Here is a 19,548-nt window from a genome sequence, read left to right as displayed (position 1 = left end):
ATTATCACCTAATCCGCTAAAACTTGTCCCACTACGGAGGTTACCGGAAGCATGAGAGATGACGTTTTTCCAACAAGGAAAGGATGCGTTGAGTTTTTTCCAACGACCTTGAAGACCTTGACTAGTTCTGGCGTCTTTTCCATGTACATCACAAAACGCTTTCGTAATTTTACTCCACATTTCTCGCTTATCCATCTCATTACCCGTAATCGGGTCATGAGTAGTGTGAACCCAACATTCACACAGCGTAACATCTTCAATGAGCTTCCATGAAGACATTTTTTTCTCTCAAAGTGTAGAAAATATTGAAATGTAGATATTATAGAAATTGTAGAAAATATTGAAATGCGGTGTAAAGGTTGAAGATGAGGGTTAGGTATTTATAGAAAAAAAAAATAACATTTTAAAAAAAAATTTGTATTTTTTTTTAAATTTTCAGTATTTTTTAATAATTTTTTTGTATTTTTTATAATTTTTAATAAATTTTAATAGAGTTAATTAATCTGGACCATTGGATTTGAAAAATATTCAAATCCAAGAGCTAGGGAGTTGCCACTTGGCCAACGGTCATATTTCTGACCGTTGGGCCTTTTTTTATTTTTTATTTATTTACTTTTTTTGTGAAAAAACATGGATCGTTGATCTGTGATCAAACGGTCTATTTTAAAAGTAAAATTTAAATTTTTTTTACCGTTGGAAATCCAATAGTCTAGAAAAACTAGCCGTTGGAAATCCAACGGCACATAGCACGCCACGTCGCCTCCCCGGTGAGAAGTGAGTGTGGGCCACTCGCTCCCACGCGCGCGTCAACTGCACGCGCCTGGCGCAAAAAAATTTAAAATGCCGTCTGACGCCACGCTGGCGTCAAATGGACCGAGCCACGCCTCAGTTAACTTTGGATTGGGCTAGAGACTGGCATGGGCTGGGTGTCAGTCAATTGGGTCGGCTGGAGGGGATTCATTGGGGGCTGGCCCTTTTTTTCGGCTGGGTGCTGGGAAAAAAGCCCTCCGGTGGACTTGCTCTCAACGATGTGTTTATAATAAGGATATGGAAATCAATTGGTATCAAACTCCTTGTATACAAAATTTACCTAAAATCTCTCACCAACAAGTGAAGAACAATACCTTAAACAAAATAATTAATCTGAAAATTTTACAGTGGACTAGTCTATAGCATGAATTATATGATGAACTGACTTAATGTGTAATTAATAATTAAACAGATAAAAATTCAACAATTAAGGATATCAATACATACTATGCTCCCGTTATTAATCTATTGAGAAAACAAACTCAACTGATGTATACACATCAAATTAGTTATTATGGTCGTCTTTGTTTAAATTTTTTATTTGCATTTTTAATTAATTTGTGCACTAAATTGTTTAGGCTTTGCCTCCCATAACTTTCAAACCCCTAACACAGTTTGTCCAGACATTAAATACTGGTTTGGAGTTGTGGTGCTTAAAAAAGAACAATTTATTAAAAAAAATTGGGACATCAAATGTGTTTGGGGTTGTCATTTGCAATAGAAAAACATAGAAAAGTAGAAGCATAATTTTACCATGCTTCTTAAAAAAAAAAACTGTTTTTATTAAAGCATGCAAGTTAACAGTCTTTATTTAATGAAATTTTTAAAAAGCAAGTATAGCCTAGCTCATTTAAGTTTAGAATTATTTGAGCGACTACCACGTAACTTGGATTCTACTTGATATTTAACTCAGGTCATACCTTGTAGAAATTGAGTTAAGTTGAGTGGAAGTGAGCTTTATTTACACTGTGATTCGCAATATAATGGACCAATAGGTCCACTTGGTCGAAACCGAAGTAGGGAATAGCCAACTTCCCTACTTCACATCTTTACTAATAACTCCATTAGATTTCGATAAAGTGGGTCACTCATTTACACCTTTTTATCTTGGAGCTACATATATATGACATCTTACCTGAGATGAAATGACATATCAACTATATGATTATCTTCAATTGTCTTTCAGACATGGCCTCCTTATTCTTCAAATGTTTGTCAAATCACACTAATTTAGTTATTAATTAGTGTAGAAAGAATTCAAGTTCAAAGTTAGAATATCCCTTTTTTTATTTAAGGAAAATGTTAGAGAGATCATAAGTTAGAACCACATTTTGTAAATCTCATGATGTGGCAATTAATACAATTATCAACCACCACATAATGACCTATAAAATATGGACTAAAAATATGGTCTCCGTAACATTTTTCTTTTCTTAACGATATATTTATAATAAAGGATATGGAAATAAATTGGTATTAAACTCCTTGTTAGAGCGTAAAATTTCAGGTACTCTAATTCTCCACCAACAAGTAATTTTGAACACGCTGAGAAGCCTTAGACACCATCTTTGCTAGCCCTTAATGAAGGAGGATGGGGACCTACAATAAAACATTCCGATGCTCAAGTCAGTCTTTGTTCAAAATGATTGCAATATTTCATAAATTAATCTCGTCCTTCCTTCTCCCTACTAATGGGATTATTACCCTTTTATAGGCATTCAAGTCTTGGGCTCCAGGTCTCAATCTCTTTCTATTTATCCATGTTCCATAAGTGCTCAATTGTAGATCCACTTCTCATGTTTGCCGTGTTAATGGCTTGTTTAGTAGAGCAACAATTTTTGGCTCCCACACTCCTTATATACGAGATTTGTTTAAGATCTTTCACTAGCAAGTGAATAACAATACCTTAAATAAAATCATTAATTTAAATTTTTTACAATGCACTAGTCTATACTATATAGCATGAATTCTGTGGTGAACTGACTTAGTGTAATTAATAATTAAATAGAAGAAAATTCGACAATTAATGATATCATTACAGACCATGCTCCCATTATTATCTATTGGGAATACAAACTCAATTGATGTATACACATCAAATTAGTTATTATGGTCCTTGACACTAAGAGCATCACTAAATAAGACTTCAAACTCAAAACATCAAATTTCAATTTGATAGCTTACTTGGCAATTTGACATATTATTAATATTTTTTTTCACCCGATATGCCAAATTTATTGCTTCATTTATGTTTTTTTTTTATAACAAAAAGTTGGGGTATTGATGGTTTAAAAATAATAAAAAATACTTAAATATACTAGCATTTAAGATAAGACAAATGAAATACCTTTGGAAATGGCAAAATTGATATAAAAGATACTTAAATATACTAGCATTTAATGTCTGATGCCTTGAAGCAATGATATCAATGTTGACATCTTATTTTTCATGTCAGCTTTGACATTGCGGTTAGAGTAAATGATACGTTATTCGTTACTGTTATATGTCTATGTGACATTTTTGTCATCTCATTTGAAGATGGTCTTAAGACCGTCTTCAAATGAGATGTCAAATTTTAAACCTAAAATTTAAATTTGAATGGTTATGTGGCACTTTAACATCTTTTAAAGTTTTGCTCTTTAACCGATATGCCAAATTATAAACATAAAATAAAAATTCATATTTATTTTCTTTGCATTGGGAATGAAAGAAAATTAATTAAAAGGTATAAAAATATAGATAATACTTGGGCACTCCCCACGGAGTACCCAATTTACTCACTCTATTAAGTGGCGCAATAAGACATGAACATGTGTCAATTTAAAACAATTTGATATAGACATTATTCCTATAACCAAACATCCTTAACCACGTAATTAAACATCCGACTCCTATTTCTTTTATCCCTCTGTCGTTCTCTCCCATGATCGTTCATCTTCAAACCCACGCGGTCGAAGAAAGCGATTTCAGGTGGCGTCGTCAGAGAAGAGAGACTATGGGGGTGGGCTCGTTGGAGAAAAGTGGGGTTGAGATTGGGCTCACCAGAGAAGAAATAAGTGAGGGTTGGGCTCACTGGTGAAGAAAGTAATTGTCGGTAGGATTGCCGAAGAGAGTGGGATTGAAGATTGGGCTCGACGAAGAAGACAAGAATTTGGGGTGGGTACATCGGACAAGACAAGGATTGAAAAGGAAGCAAGGGAGGCAAGATGCTGGAGAGGGGATGGGGTGGGATTGATGGCAACCATGGTGTATTTGCCATGGCAGCACCAAATTGGGGAGGAAAGAGATGGTATTTATGCGTTTAAAGGGAAGAGATATGTTTGGGTATAGGTTTAAAGGGAGGAGTGTATATTTGGATGGTAGAACAGTATGGACGTGAGTAAAATTTATCTTACACATGTCATGATTTCGTTGGGCCACTTAAGAGAGTAAGTAAATTGGGTACTCCTAATGAGTACTCAAGTATTATCCTAAAAATATTTAAACAATGCATTGATAATGAAAAGAAACAAATGAATAATGCTTTAAACCAATACAAACAACAACAACAACAAAGCCTTTTCCCACTAAGTGGGGTTGGCTATATGAATCCTAGAACGCCATTGCGCTTGGTTTTGTTTCATGTCCTCCGTCAAATCCAAGTACTCTAAGTCTTTTCTTAGGGTCTATTCCAAAGTTTTCCTAGGTCTTCCTCTACCCCTTCAGCCCTGAACCTCTGTCCCGTAGTCATATCTTCGAACCAGAGCGTCAGTAGGCTTTCTTTGCACATGTCAAAACCACCGTAACCGAGTTTCTCTCATCTTTCCTTCAATTTCGGCTACTCCTACTTTACCTCGGATATCCTCATTCCTAATCTTATCCTTTCTCGTGTGACCACACATCCAACGAAGCATCCTCATCTCCACTACACCTACGTGTTGATGCTTCACTGCCTAACATTCTGTGCCATACAGCATCGCCGGCCTTATTGCCGTCCTATAAAATTTTCCCTTGAGCTTCAGTGGCCTACGACGGTCACACAACACGCCGGATGCACTCTTCCACTTCATCCATCCAACTTGTATTCTATGGGTGAGATCTCCATCAAATTCTCCGTTCTTTTGCAAGATAGATCATAGGTAGCGAAAACGGTCGCTCTTTGGTATTTCCTGATCTCCGATCCTCACCCCTAACTCATTTTGGCCTCCGTTGCACTGAACTTGCACTCCATATATTGTCTTTGATCGGCTTAAGCGAAGACCTTTAGATTCCAACACTTCTCTCCAAAGGTTAAGCTTCGCGTTTACCCCTTCTTGCGTTTCATCTATCAACACTATATCGTTTGCGAAAAACATACACCAAAGAATATCATCTTAAATATTAAGTTTGTGATCTTCGCTAGATTGCTCCGGTCATTAGTGTGGATAAGTATGTAAATGGATAGAGACAGGAAGCAAACACAAGATGTACGTGGTTCACCCAGATTGGCTACGTCCACGGAGTAAAGGAGTTCTCATTAATTGTGAAGGGTTTACACAGTACATAGGTTCAAGCTCTCCTTTAGTGAGTACAAGTGAATGATTTAGTACAAATGACATTAGGAAATATTGTGGGAGAATGATCTCGTAATCACGAAACTTTTAAGTACCGAAGTGTGGTATCGTCTTCACTTGCCTTATCTGTCTCATAGGTAGATGTGGCATCTTCTTTGGAAGTATTCTTCCTCCCTCCAGGGGTGGTATCTTTAACTGGTGGAGATGTACAAGGTAATGTATCAATTTCACTTGACGCTTACTTGTAGTTTCAAGCTTGATCAAGCGCGATACAAACCATGTAATATGAGTCCCCCAAGTCGCCGAGCTAGGGGATATGCTGAAAGAGGTGACAGGCAAGGTAAGCAATCAGAGCTCCAAGCAATCAGTCCCATATCAGAAGTTTGATTTCGAGTTCCGGCTGATTGTTATCCTTCTCCTTATCTTGCAGGCAACATGAAGGATAAAGAGAAGAAAAGGAGAAAATGTGATATGAGATACTTTTGCTTTTGAAGAAGTAACTTTCCACATGCTTATTCTTGAACTAGGCTGGAGGGTTTTCTGGTTTCCGCCAGAGTATAAGGCCGACTGAAGAATTTGAGGGTCAAAACAAGTCCATCAAATCTAGAGTACGTTCGACTCTGCTGATATGGGATACTTTTGCTGTTGACAAAGTAGTGGATGTATCGGCACGTGTTCTGTTGCGCTTGTCTCCACATGCTTCCTTGTATCCTTCTCACTTGCCCTATTTGTTCCTCAGGCAGATGTGGTATCTTCTGGGGGAGCATAAGATGTTGAAGATGAGTACTCGAGAGCAATGCCAGGTAAGTAATCAGGTAAAGGGTTCCAAGCAGTCAGTTCCGAACTGGAAGCTTGATTCCAAGTGCTGACTGATTGCTCTCTTTCTCCTTGTCTTGCAGGTAAGAACAAGGCCAAAGGAAAAGACAGGGAAAAAGCATGATATGAGATACTCTTGCTTTTAACCCTGATGATATGAGATATTCTTGCTCTGGTGTAGCTTGTTTGCAAAGGTATTCTCGGGGGGAAAGAAAGCTGAGTATTTCGAGAGGCTTCGTTGGGAGTGCCCTCTCAGATATGAGGAAGGGTTGAGCATTTTTGCAGGTCTGCCTGTCCGTTAAGGATGAAGGTCGACATATATAGGAGTCTCCCTAACAACAAGGAGTAATGCTATTCCTTTACCCTGCTTGGTCATAGCACGGTAGTGGGAGCTGCCAGCTTCACGTGTTTTAACTCTGTCAGAGCACTTTGAAAAAGTGGTATGTGGTATCTGGAAAGCTGATGTTACGTGTGAAGATTACAGACAAACTTTATCCAAGGAGATCTGGCTCTCGAAGTTGAGAAAGCGGTGTGAGGATTACAGACAAGCTTTATCTAAGGGGATCTCGAAGTTGAGAAAGCGGTGCCTCTTCAGTTTTCGAACAAGCAATCCTGTCGGGGATCTGTCTTTCGAGATTCGGAGAACGGTGCCTCTTCAATTTTTGAGAAAGAAATCCTGCTAGGAGTCTGACTCTCGAGATTCAGAGAGCGGTGTATCGTTGCTTTTTGAGAAAGTAATCATGTTGGGAGTCTGGCTCTCGAGATTCGGAGGACGGTGCCTCTTCGATCTTGAAGCAAGCAATCTTGTTGGGAGTGTATTCTCGAATGTGAGTAAAGGTTAGGCCTATTTGCTAGTCTACCTTGCCACGGAGCACAGAGGTTGACACACAGGGACTTTCCAATTATTCAGCAGTGGTCCTATTCCTTTACCCTTGTGGGTAATAATATGGTAGCTAGACCTTCAAAATTTATGTGTCTAAACTTTGTTAGTGCTGTTTCTTTGCTATTCTTTTACCCTTCTTGGTTATAGCGATGTAATGGGAGCTGCAAGCTTCATGTGTCTAAACTTTGTCAAAGATTTTTTGCAAAGTTATCTGTGGTACCCGTGAGCTAATGTTGCGTGTGGAAAGTGGATGATTGAACAGTAACATTCACGTGCTTTCTACTTCACCAGAAATCTTCGACAAAATGCCCGTAATTTCTGCAAAGTTGAGTGTGCATGTGACAGGTGCTGACAAGGTTGAAAAAGCAGGTGCCTCTTCAATTTCTGAGATCGGCCATCGTGGTCTCTGAGCAGCCCAGCTTTTGAGAAAGCAAGCGCCTCTTCGATTTCTGCGATCGACCTTCGTGGTCTTTGAGCAGCCCTGCCTTTGGGAAAGCAAACGCCTCTTCGATTCTTGAGATCAGCTTTTGAGAAAGCAAACCCTTTTCGATTTTTGAGCAGGCGCCTCTTCGATTTCTGAAGTTCCATCGAATGCAGATTTTTATAGAGGCTGGTATTAAGTTCCAAAGCACACTTGAATCTCCACCAGTAGAAACTCCATTCTTACATTTCTAAGATCTTGATTTGTCCGACCTTTTCTCTCTTCAACACCTTTGAAAATGTCTGGCCCCTCCGACCGTCGTTTTGACTTGAACCTTGTTGAAGAGGCAGCCACGCCTTCTCCAGACAACATATGGCGCCCATCCTTCTTATCCCATACTGGTCCTCTCACTGTTGGGGATTCCGTGATGAAAAATGATATGACCGCTGCGGTGGTGGTCAGGAACCTTCTCACTCTCAAAGATAACAGACTACTTTCCAAACGGTCTGATGAGTTGGCTGTTAAGGATTCTCTGGCTCTCAGTGTTCAGTGTGCAGGTTCTGTGTCTAATATGGCCCAACGCCTATTTGCTCGAACCCGCCAAGTTGAATCAATGGCGGCTGAAGTGATGAGTCTCAAACAGGAGATTAGAGGGCTCAAGCATGAGAATAAACAGTTGCACCGGCTCGCACATGACTATGCTACAAACATGAAGAGGAAGCTTGACCAGATGAAGGAATCTGATGGTCAGATTTTACATAATCATCAGAGGTTTGTGGGTTTGTTCCAAAGGCATTTATTGCCTTCGTCTTCTGGAGCTATACCGCGTAATGAAGCTCCAAATGATCAACCTCCGATGCCTCCTCCTTCTAGGGTGCTGTCCAATACTGAGGCTCCGAATGATCCCCCTCCGGTGCATTCTCTTTCTAGGGCTCTACCGACTGTTGAGACTTCTCCTAAGCAACCTTTGTGAATGCTCCCTCTTGTTTGTTTATTTGACTCATGTATATGTACATATTTGTAACTTATTGGAGATATCAATAAATAAGCTTTGTTTCATTTCAACGTATTGTGTTAAATACACCAAGGTCTTCTTCACTAAGTTTTTTGAATTTTTCTTTTGTTGAAGTTTGTATGTTGAAGCTTTGTGAGTGGAGCATGTAGGTTGAGGTAGTGTTCCCTTAATTTCCTGAGTGGGGAAAACTTCTCGATTGGAGACTTGAAAAATCCAAGTCACTGAGTGGGGTCGGCTGTATGAATCTTAGAATGCCATTGTGCTCGATCCTGTGTCATGTCCTCCGTTAAATCCAAGTACTCTAAGTCTTTTCTTAGAGTCTCTTCCAAAGTTTTCCTAGGTCTTCCTCTACCCCTTCGGCCCTGAACCTCTGTCCCGTAGTCGCATCTTCTAACCGGAGCGTCAGTAGGCCTTCTTTGCAAGATAGATCCTAGGTAGCGTACACGGTCGCCTTTGGTGTTTCCTGATCTCCGATCCTCACCCCTAACTCATTTTGGCCTCCATTTGCACTGAACTTACACTCCTTATATTCTGTCTTTGATCAACTTAGGCGAAGACCTTTAGATTCCAACACTTATCTCTAAATGTTAAGCTTCCCCCTCTCTATTCCACACACACTGGGTGATTACTTGCTCTTTGAAAATGACTTGTTTTTCTCCTTTTAGATTCCACCATGTAGTCCTTGGGCACTTCCAAGTCTTGTTCTTTTTTCTCACTCTTTTGATATGTACATCCATCACCAACAAGCGATGTTGATTAGCCAAGCTCTCCCCCGGTATAACTTTGCAATCCTTACAAGTTATACGATCCCCTTTCCTCATTAGAAGAAAATCTATTTGTGTTTTTGACGACCCACTCTTGTAGGTGATCACATGTTCTTCTCTCTTCTTAAAGAATGTGTTGGCTAAGAAGAGATCATATGCCATTGCAAAATCCAAGATAGCTTCCCCATCCTCGTTTCTCTCCCCAAAACCATGGCCACCATGAAAACCTCCATAGTTGCATGTCTCCCTGCCCACGTGTCCATTTAAATCTCATCCTATAAATAACTTCTCCGTCTAAGCAATTCCTTGCACCAAGTCTCCAAGGTCTTCCTAAAATTTCTCCTTCGAACTCGTATCCAACCCTACTTGAGGTGCGTACGCACTAATCACATTGATGAGTTCTTGTCCTATTACAATCTTGATTGCCATGATTCTATCTCCTACCCTCTTGACATCTATAACATCTTGTGTCAAGGTCTTGTCCACAATGATGCCAACACCGTTTCTCGTTCTATTTGTGCCCGAATACCAAAGCTTAAACCCTGAGTTTTCTAGATCCTTTGCCTTAAGACCAACCCACTTAGTTTCTTGTAGACACATAATATTTATCCTTCTCCTCACCATAACTTCCACTACTTCCATAGATTTTCCTGTTAAGGTTCCTATATTCCACGTTCCTAAACGCATTCTACTCTCTTGAACTCTACCCTTCTGTCCTAGCTTCTTCACCATCCCCCGTCTAATAGGATCAAAGTACTTCTTTTGTGTGTCCTGTGTAAAGTTGATATGAGCATATGCTCCCAAACAACTTTGAGTGGAGTCGTTCGAAAAGAAGTTTCTATGGCCCCCTTGCTTATTTAACACTGCATCCGGGTGCCGATGGAGATACAGCGACCCTTGCTCACTTATCACTGTGCTCGGGCCACACAATGCGCCACTTACGGGTGACGTCCTAGCTTTAGCGCGATTTCGTTCTGGATTCATTGTCATAAGGATTCGACGTAACTGTGGAGTGCCGGCTGTCGACTACTTGACGCCCTCCCCCTCCTCCTTTATTCGGGCTTTAAACCAATAAAAAACATTTAATAATTAATTAAATACCAAGGTGTTGTCAAATTTGGCAGCAAGGGGGAGAGATGTCATTCCATGTCATGTCACATCAGATTTGGCTTCTTGGTTAAAAAACATTATTGCTATCTTTTGTTACCGTTATTACTGATTTGGACATTTTAACATCTCATATGGAGATACTTTAAGGGTTTGAGATTGTGGTACTTTAAAAAAAAATAGCATATTTAAAAATCTGGAACATTAAATGTGTTTGGTAAATAAGATTTTTTTTTTTTTAAGACTATTGTCATTGGCAGTATAAAAGTAAAGGAAAGTAGAAGTAGGATCTATCATGCTTCTTAAAAAGCATTTTTTTTAAAGCATGCAGATGATTAGTTCTCGTTTAATGAAAATTTTAAATAGCCCTAGCTCATTTAGGATTAGAGTTTTTTTAAGTGACTACCACGTAATTTGGACTCTACTTGATAGTTACCAATAAAAGATTTTCGTACTTATTTTTTAAAACTATTTATAGTAGAGCTATAGTGTTAAAGTGTTAAATGAGTTATATAGTTGTTAGGGAGAAGAATCAGCGGGGGTAGAAATGCATATACATGGTTAATTTAATTTCTGCCACCACCGTAAAACGCAATTTATTATTTCTTAAAATCTTAAAATGGAGAAAAAAATTAAAAAATAAAAAGGATATTGGGCTAGAGAAAAATCCAAATTAACCAAGTTTTGAAAGGAGGCTTTAAAATGGGAAGGGTCCAAATTAACAAAAAATGGGCTAGAGTGGTCTTTGGACACAAACCCTAATCCCATTAGGAAAGCCCAACCAAGTCCTAATCAAAACATTATTAACTTCCTAATCCATAATTAAGCAAGTTTATCCATAAAAACAAAGTGGCCACGTGTCACGCGGCAAAGATTATGGTGAGGGGGAAGGGGCAAATAATTCATTCAGCTCAGTGATGTTATCAGTCCCAATAGCCATTTTTGTCTTCTTTTTCTTCTCTCTCTGTCAGGAGTCATCTGTCCCTCTCTTTCTTTCGATAGAGGCCCTCTGCTCGAACCCTAACCCTCAAATCTCTCGGCAAAACCCCGACTTTCTCGGAGAATCACGGAGGAAATGCAGCACCAGAGGCTGAAGCAGCAGCAGCAACAAGCTCTGATGCAGCAGGCTCTTCTCCAGCAGCATTCTCTCTACCACCCTGGCCTCTTAGCTCCTCCTCAGGTTCGACCTTTCTTTCTCTGTCTTGCTGCTCCAATTTCCCGCCCTCCGGCCTCGATTCTGTTTTCGGGTTCGATTTTGGTTTTGGTCTTCCGTCTCCGATTGTCTTTGTGTGTGATTGCAGTACGGAAGCTAGGGTTAGTTGAGTTCCTCTTCCTTCTCGTGTTTCGGAAGTACCGATTCCGAAAGAAGGGGCTTTCGGGAAATCTCCTTTTGTGGGAAAGTTTTGAATTTTGGTTTTTGATTGCTTCTCGGTAGTGAAAAATGAGCTCGGGGCTGTTACTTTTTTCGTGCATTGGTGCTTTGGTTGGTGGTGATTTCCAAGCCTCCAGTAAGTTGCGGATAACAGTTATCGGTATAGAAGTAAACCAAATACTCATTTGGCCCTGTCTTAGAATTATGATAAAGTTAACAGGAGTCGCACTTTAGGTTATCTTTAGTTCCCTTCCCACCATGTGTTTGTCTTGCATAAGCATTTTTTCCCAGATGGACCACTAGTACTTTAGTTTGTCGTTGTTGGGTTCCGGTGCAAATGATTTTGCTGTTAGGTTGAAGTACTCGTGATCTTGTTGATAAATAAGCAAGGGAATTAGTTTCTTTTGGTTTAGGTTTATTTTATTTTTTGCTTCTGGCTTTTTAGGTTCCTTTATTTTCTTTTCTTTTTCACATTTTTATTTTGCAGATAGAGCCAATCCCAAGTGGAAATCTGCCTCCTGGTTTTGATCCAAGTACTTGCCGCAGTGTGTGAGTGTTTGTCTAGACATTTTTTCTTTCTTTTTATTTTGAGTTTTTATTTGTTTCACCTCTATGCTTATGTAATTATTTTGTTTCTCTGCATTATCGTACCCTTGGTCGATGACTTAATATTATCATCTTCACTGAATAGCTTTATTATAAGTTTATCTTTTCCACGGTTGCTTTGCATTTGGCCATGCTATATCTTACTAAAGTAATAAAAAAATTCAAGTATCTGAAATTACCCATCCTTCTCATAAAATAACCCTTTCACTCGTTATGTTTTCTGTTAAAAAAATCCAGACGAAGTTAACTATGTGTAACTAAAATTGTGTTTTTTTTTTCTGATTCAGAGTGATTAGTTGATTACTTAGTGTTTAATTTCATTTCTTTTTTTATCTTCTGGTTTTAAACTTTTGTTTACTTTGAAAAATTTCAGGTACGTGGGGAACATCCATACCCAGGTGACAGAACCACTTCTTCAAGAGGTTTTTGCAAGTACTGGTGCTGTTGAAAGTTGCAAACTTATAAGAAAGGAAAAGGTAAGTTTGCAACGGTGCACATATTCGTCTGCGGTTTTTTTATCTGTTCTCTGTTCAACAATCCTCTCGCCGTATGAAGATTTCTGGACTCAACTAGTTTACTATGAGCCTAACTCAATTCTACCATATGGTGATCATATAATTGATAATTTCTGTTTTTTTTTTGCCTTCTGCAGTCATCCTATGGGTTCATTCACTATTTTGATCGCAGATCAGCTGCTCTTGCAATAGTGTCTCTCAATGGCAGGCATCTGTAAGTACAAATATTAATTATGCTCCTTGCTAATTTTGTTTGCTTATATTTGTACTTTCTCTAAAATCTTTGATATGTGATCTTCAGGTTTGGGCAGCCTATCAAAGTAAATTGGGCATATGCTAGTGGTCAGAGGGAGGATACATCAGGTTGGTTTTCGTTTTTCTTTCTTTGAACCAATTTAAATGATGCTTTGGCATTTATCATTGAGGTTAGTTATAATACTGTCTTTCTGATGTGCAGGTCATTTCAACATTTTTGTCGGTGATCTCAGCCCTGAGGTTACTGATGCTACATTATTTGCATGCTTCTCTGTTTATAACAGTTGTTCGTAAGTGTCTTCTCGAGTGCTGGTATTCTTAGTTTCATATATTTTAATAAAACCTCTGATGACCAATAGTTAAGATGTGGAAGTCTTACGTTCATCTGCTAACATTTGTTAAGTTTACATTGTAATCCATTATGTGTTCTTTAGATGCCTAATTAGATTGTTTTGTTGGTTCTAGAGATGCAAGGGTTATGTGGGATCAGAAGACGGGGCGTTCAAGAGGCTTTGGGTTTGTCTCATTCCGAATCCAACAGGTAGTATTTTCGTGGAACATTTTACATTTTTTATCTTTCGGAATGTGTGGTGAATTCTTTTTTGTTAATAATCTATTGTGAGTCTGAATGGTAGTTTCTGATGGACTGGTAACTGAATGCAAGGGATTAGGATGAGTGAACTTAGGTAACGGCTTGATATAATGACATCAAATTTTCTTCTAAAGAGTCAATAGTTTAGAGCCAGCCTCTGCCTTTATAAGTGTGTCGATTTGTAACTAAATTGATTCTCATCACTCTCACTTTTGTTTTCAGGATGCTCAAAATGCGATCAATGACTTAACTGGTAAGGATGATGTTCTTCTTCCTATTTAAAAATTATTTTGACAAGTTTGTTGAAAAAATGCATGTGGGGTAAGTACAATAGTTCTGGCTTCCCCTTTTGTATTCCTTCTCTCCATATTCTGAACTATCTTTTTGGCTGTGATATCCAGGTAAGTGGCTCGGCAGCAGACAGATACGTTGCAACTGGGCAACAAAAGGTGCTGCTGCCAATGAAGACAAGCAGAGTTCAGATGCTAAAAGTGTGGTGGAACTAACAAATGGCACATCAGGTGAGCTCACTGTGTTCAAACTTGTTTTTTCCTATTTCTAACACAAAAGAAGTTATGTCTAGTTTGACTGGAAAATGAGAGGAAAATAATTTGGTTTGTAGCAATTTCTTATACATTCTGTTTTGTGTAAAAAGATAGTCCTCTGCCCAGGACTCATATTCTGTTTTCATTGTGCAGAAGATGGAAAGGACACGGCAAACAGTGAGGCTCCGGAGAACAACCCTCAGTATACTACGGTTTACGTGGGCAATCTTGCTCCAGAGGCAAGAAATCCTCTCTCTCTCTCTCTCTCTCTCTCTCTCTCTCTCTATTGGACCGCGCAAACGTGTGCTGTTGCACACATTACTTTCTGCTATGCCTTGGATATGAATTGATACACAAGTTTTTTTTGGCACAGAACTGAGTTTGAATTTTCTACTATGATTGCTTCTTAACTTGAGTTGGTGGTTTTTAATTTCTGGAAAGAGGAAAAGATGTGGAGAATAAAATGAATATCTTCACCACTTGGGGATCATAGAAATTCCAGTATCATTAAATTTTATTGGTCTTATTCTTACAGGTTGGTCAGCTTGATCTGCATCGCCATTTTCATGCTCTTGGTGTTGGAGTGATTGAGGAAGTTCGGCTGCAGCGTGACAAGGGCTTTGGTTTTGTGAGATTCAATACCCACTCTGAGGCAGCTCTGGCTATTCAAATGGGAAACACTCAGTCCATCTTGTGTGGTAGACAAATAAAGGTGTGCTTCTATGCTTACTACTAGAGCTGTTATAAATTTAAGTATTACGTTAACACCAAAAGTAGTGGACTGGATTGGTCGATCATCCTGGGACATCGCGTAGAGATCCATATGCATGTCTACTGTTCAAGTGTTTATTCTTTCTGTGACTCTGCATTGACTGTTGACTTTATTATGTAGTGTTCTTGGGGTAGCAAGCCTACTCCACCAGGAACAGTTTCAAACCCACTCCCGCCGCCAGTGGCAGCAGCACCTTTGCCGGGCCTCTCTGCAACCGACCTTTTGGCCTATGAACGGCAACTGGCAATGAGCAAGATGGGTGGTGTCCATTCCCTCATGCACCCTCAGGGACAGCATCCCCTTAAGCAGGCAGCATTGGGAATGGGCACAGCTGGAGCAAGCCAAGCTATATACGACGGTGGATTCCAGAATGTTGCTGCTGCCCAGCAGCTCATGTACTACCAGTAGTAATACATAAGGGTATCTGTTAAATGGCCCGACCTATATAATCTATTTCCTGCATTGTGCAGGTGTTATCTGAGTTATAAACCCCATTAGGAATCTTTTTCATTATTTCTCCCCCTTAAGCGGCGACGGTGAGGTTGTTACCGTACCCTGCCTTATGTGCTTGCTGTCTGTATGGGTATGTAACATGTATGATCTGTTTTCGACTGCGTTCTGATGAGTGGTTATTTATTAGAGGAAGTTGGGTTTTTCACGCCTGTTTTCTGTCTCTTCATTTATCGTTTTGGCTACGAGCCTACCGTTGATTATAACTGTAAAATCGACACCCCTTCTTCGGTTGTTATTAGCCGAAAGCTATTTTCGAGTTGTGCAATATCGCTAATGGATTCACCGGTCACCTTCGCATACAAAACTCAGCATTTTCTACAAACTAAAGTGACAGAAACGGGGTTAGACGGAGTAGGCAGATCAACCAAAGGCTTTTTGTATTAAACTACTTGTACCACGAAACAAATCAAAACGTTCCGGGATCTGCAGGCTAGTGCCGGTGACAAGTCATTTACACCCTCTCGTGATATGCCACTATAACTCTGTAACTAATAGAGAGAACTTTTGGGTGAAGCTGATTCAGTCGGACTCCAACCTCGCAATGTAATTGTCATAGAACTTCCCTGCACGCTCGAGATCTCCAAGCTCAGTATAACAATCAGCAATCGCTCCATAAGCTTCTGTGTTTCCTGAGCCTTCTCCTTCTCGCTTGGAGATGTCCAACACCATAGAATGGCACTTAATAGCGTCTCGGTACTTGCCCAATCTTTGCAGTGAGGCTCCTGACAGAAGCAAATGGCAATTAATAAACAAATCAGAACGGATTTCCAATATACAGGCCAGCTCAATTAGACAAACACAGTTGGAACTGCTTGAACATCGTCGATACTGTCTTCTGAAGCTAAGAAATTAGGCTCATGGAACAAGGGGATCAGAAACGAACCTAAACCTCTTCCAGCCTTCTTTTCCTCAATTGGGTCCTTCATACTTTGGGCAAGCTCAAGAGCTGTCTTAAACTCATCTAGTGCTTTCTCCGTTTCTTGATTTCTCAAAAAATTCTTCCCAGCTTTCAGTCGAGAAATCAACTCGTGCTTCCTTGGATCAACTATCACCTCACTCTCCGGTAGTATTTTTGCACCAATCGGTGAATAACTCAAACTAGGAGCATATGACTCGATCTTAGCTTGCCTCCTTAGAGATTGATTGATTTGACGCAACTGTTCATTCACTCGCTGTAATTCTCCTTTCCTTTGCCGAGCAACCAAGCCTATCATAGAAGCACTAAACTATCAACAAACTTCTCAACATGGCTATAGTATAAAGATAGTGTTGAAACAAATAAAATCAACAGAGAACTACTTTAAAAAGTTTCAAAAGCATGCACCTAAGCCCAATGGAACAGAATTAATGGTAATCTAAAAACCCAGTAAAATCGTACCACCAACAGTGGCCCCAACAAGGGCTACAAATAGCAGTATAGGCATGCTGAAACCTGAGTCGTCAGCCTCGCATGTTTCCGCCAAAGCTTCCAATGGTGTTGTCAACATTAAGGAATTGCCGAGAAGAAGTCCCATTGCTGGGAATCTCAACTTTACATCTCCCTGCACAAGTAATAATTTCCACATGAGAGTCACGAAAAAGCATTGTTGAATACAGATCAGCAGATCATACGGGATAGAAAGTAACAACGCAAAAAAATAGTAATTAGGACACATGCATATTCATGAAACTAGCCAAATTCAAAAATACTGTATATCCAATCCATTACATCCGACGATGCATTTGTCAATCTATGAAAATCAACCCACAGGGGGATTATATACACATGACTTGAACGAAGCACCACAATGCATATGCTCATCATGTTTTCGCCGAAACCTCCCAACAGAATACGATTTAGTGTTGTCAGCTTGAACACCATCATATATAATATTGCCTTTACTCAAGTTACAAAGTAGGCAAGGTGACGAATATGAAAAACCCGAATCAACCAAAAGAATGCACAAACAAATCAGAAACATCTGGTGCAGGAACTCACCGTCATACCTGACATTTTGATTTTGGCAACATATGGTGGATCTCATACACTCCATCTACAGCATTTCCAAATGATGAAACAAGCTTTTCGACTCTAAACGGATGAGAAGTTAACTTCCCGGGTTCTAACAATGAAAAACACTTTTATGTCAATATGCAGATGAGTTTCAAATTAAGTAACACCAACCAATTCTTGCAACAAAATAATGTACTAACTACTAACCTACGATGCATGGACACGGACACAGAGATACGACACGACCCAAGATACCTCAAATTAACAAGAAGAATTGTTGTATGACCACAAGGGAATACCACATGACACGGGTATACACTGTTTATATCAATGTGCATATGAGTTTCGATTAATACAATCTTTTGGCTCTCTAAGGAAATGCAAGAAAATCACAAAATTCAATAACTTTGTCTCCTCACATTTCCACTCGTACATTTGATCATGCAAGCTTATTAATTCATTTCAATTTAGGGATTAAACAAATGGAAACTTTTCGAATTTTCTTTTCCTTGACTTTCTCAGTAACCAAACAAAAAGTAAAATTTCCCAAATTGGAAAACTCATGGTCACTTAGAAATTCGAAGTCACATTAGAAATTGAAAGCATTTCTACCAACCAGCTAACAAGTGAGCAAAAACAATGGGTGCAGGTGGAAGTACTGACCGGAAATATTGGGTTTGACGGAAATTTGATCGGACGGCAGAGATCGGCTGGAGTTCTTTGGGTGAGTGAAGAAGCAGCAAGAGAAACGGGGCACCACTGCTATTAGGTTCGGATAAACGTTGGTGTGTTGTTTCCAGGGGGATTTTCGATATAAGCAGTCAGAATCTGTCTATATAAAAAAAAAATAGGAACTTTAACGAAAAGCTCCCGTACTTTAACGAAAAATCACATTCTTACACTAAAAAGAAAATCTTGGTACTATTCACTTTACTCTTTATTTTGTCCTTATCATTCAAACTCAAAGTTTTCAAGTCATTTTCATTAGTTTTATTTATAAAAAATGGTTTTATTTTCATTACTGCCGTTGGTTATCCGACTCGAGCACAAAGGATTTTATTTTGGATATATTTGGTGGCGTAATGTCGCTTAATTGTTTAGAGTGTTCTTAGGGCTGGTTTGATATTATTGTGTTTTGAAAAAAAACTATTTTTGGTGTGGTATGAAATAAACTCATTTTTGCTGCTTCACGTTTTTAGTTTTTTTTTACCCAAAATTGTGAAAATAAGCTTTTTTAAGTGTTTACCAAACATTTTTTTGAACTCAGTTTTTTTTTATACCCATTTTTTATAAAAGCACCTCAATATTAAACCAGTACTTATTCCACGAGTGTTTCATCTCTCCGTCAAGTTTTTAATGAAAATTTTAATTATAAGTTTGTTTATTTGTAAAATGACCTACAAGAACCTTACAAGATTTGTAATAATATTAATTTGGGCGCGAAAAGGTAACAAGGGTCCTAGATTTACATTGGGTTGTGAAAAAATGGACAATATGTAAGCTGAATTTGGAAACAAAAACCATAAAAAAAATGAGGATAGAAGGAATTCTGAAACGAAAAAGTATGGATGCCATTTTAAATTAAAGGTAATAAGGTAGCAACTTATGATGATTGATTTTGGTGGTAGTTATTGAAGTGCATAATCACACAGCATAACAACATTTGAAGGTTCATTCATTTGTTGTAAATTATTGTCGGAAGAGACTTCGTTGTTGAGGAAATAATATTTCAATCTTAAGGAGTAATAGTATGTGGGAAATAGCATAGTAGAGATTATTTCAGGAATAATAGTGGGTGAAAAAATAACATTTAATTTTTAAAATTTTTATGGTAGGCGAGATTATAATATGAGTGGGAAAATAAGACTTTGGATTGGTCTACCAACTTAATTGTTTTTTCTTTCTTTTACTTGACATGAAACTTCCATTACACCCTCTGTAGCTAGTAGAAACCCCATTATTTGTTGGAAAAGAAGTTTCAAAATTTCATTTCACAGCTAAAAGGCAACTCATTTAGAAAGTAGGAAGGCTCTCCTC

The 19,548-nt window shown here is 38.8% G+C and overlaps 2 protein-coding genes across 3 annotated transcripts; one reads left to right on the top strand and one right to left on the bottom strand.

Moving 5' to 3' along the window:
- Nucleotides 1-11,372: 11,372 nt before the first annotated feature.
- On the top strand, nt 11,373-15,663 carry LOC126582611 (oligouridylate-binding protein 1B-like). Its single transcript, XM_050246770.1, has 12 exons — nt 11,373-11,528; nt 12,208-12,269; nt 12,700-12,802; nt 12,979-13,055; nt 13,143-13,204; nt 13,299-13,386; nt 13,562-13,637; nt 13,911-13,941; nt 14,090-14,209; nt 14,387-14,472; nt 14,769-14,945; nt 15,126-15,663. The coding sequence occupies exons 1-12, from the start codon at nt 11,424-11,426 to the stop codon at nt 15,411-15,413; spliced, it is 1,275 nt and encodes a 424-aa protein (XP_050102727.1). The 5' UTR covers nt 11,373-11,423; the 3' UTR covers nt 15,414-15,663.
- A 215-nt stretch (nt 15,664-15,878) lies between these two features.
- Nucleotides 15,879-18,322, bottom strand: LOC126582609 (protein FLUORESCENT IN BLUE LIGHT, chloroplastic-like). Of its 2 annotated transcripts, none has more exons than XM_050246769.1 (4): nt 18,175-18,322; nt 16,897-17,059; nt 16,402-16,725; nt 15,879-16,240 (listed from the first exon to the last, which is right to left on the bottom strand). In XM_050246769.1, exons 2-4 carry the CDS (start codon nt 17,030-17,032, stop codon nt 16,038-16,040), a joined length of 663 nt encoding a protein of 220 aa, XP_050102726.1. In that variant the 5' UTR covers nt 17,033-17,059; nt 18,175-18,322; the 3' UTR covers nt 15,879-16,037. The 2 variants fall into 2 exon arrangements, with proteins under 2 accessions (XP_050102726.1, XP_050102725.1); XM_050246768.1 differs by lacking the exon at nt 18,175-18,322 and adding an exon at nt 17,497-17,625.
- Between the last annotated feature and the right edge of the window lie 1,226 nt (nt 18,323-19,548).

This window comes from Malus sylvestris, chromosome 9 (assembly GCF_916048215.2).
Source record: "Malus sylvestris chromosome 9, drMalSylv7.2, whole genome shotgun sequence".
Taxonomy (NCBI): domain Eukaryota; kingdom Viridiplantae; phylum Streptophyta; class Magnoliopsida; order Rosales; family Rosaceae; genus Malus; species Malus sylvestris.
The sequence above is the reverse complement of the archived record's forward strand: the minus strand, read 5'-3'. Positions and strand labels throughout refer to the sequence as shown.

What these genes read in the sequence shown, in the direction of transcription:
- LOC126582611 (XM_050246770.1), top strand. Translation starts at nt 11,424, where the DNA reads ATGCAGCACCAGAGGCTGAAGCAGCAGCAGCAACAAGCTCTGATGCAG. An exon ending in GCCTCTTAGCTCCTCCTCAG is followed by an intron (nt 11,529 to 12,207) that starts GTTCGACCTTTC and finishes TTTATTTTGCAG; the next exon opens with ATAGAGCCAATCCCAAGTGG. An exon ending in AACTTATAAGAAAGGAAAAG is followed by an intron (nt 12,803 to 12,978) that starts GTAAGTTTGCAA and finishes TGCCTTCTGCAG; the next exon opens with TCATCCTATGGGTTCATTCA.
- LOC126582609 (XM_050246768.1), bottom strand. An exon ending in TGTTGGGGCCACTGTTGGTG is followed by an intron (nt 16,726 to 16,896) that starts GTACGATTTTAC and finishes CTTCTATGATAG; the next exon opens with GCTTGGTTGCTCGGCAAAGG. An exon ending in GAAGGCTGGAAGAGGTTTAG is followed by an intron (nt 16,241 to 16,401) that starts GTTCGTTTCTGA and finishes TGCTTCTGTCAG; the next exon opens with GAGCCTCACTGCAAAGATTG.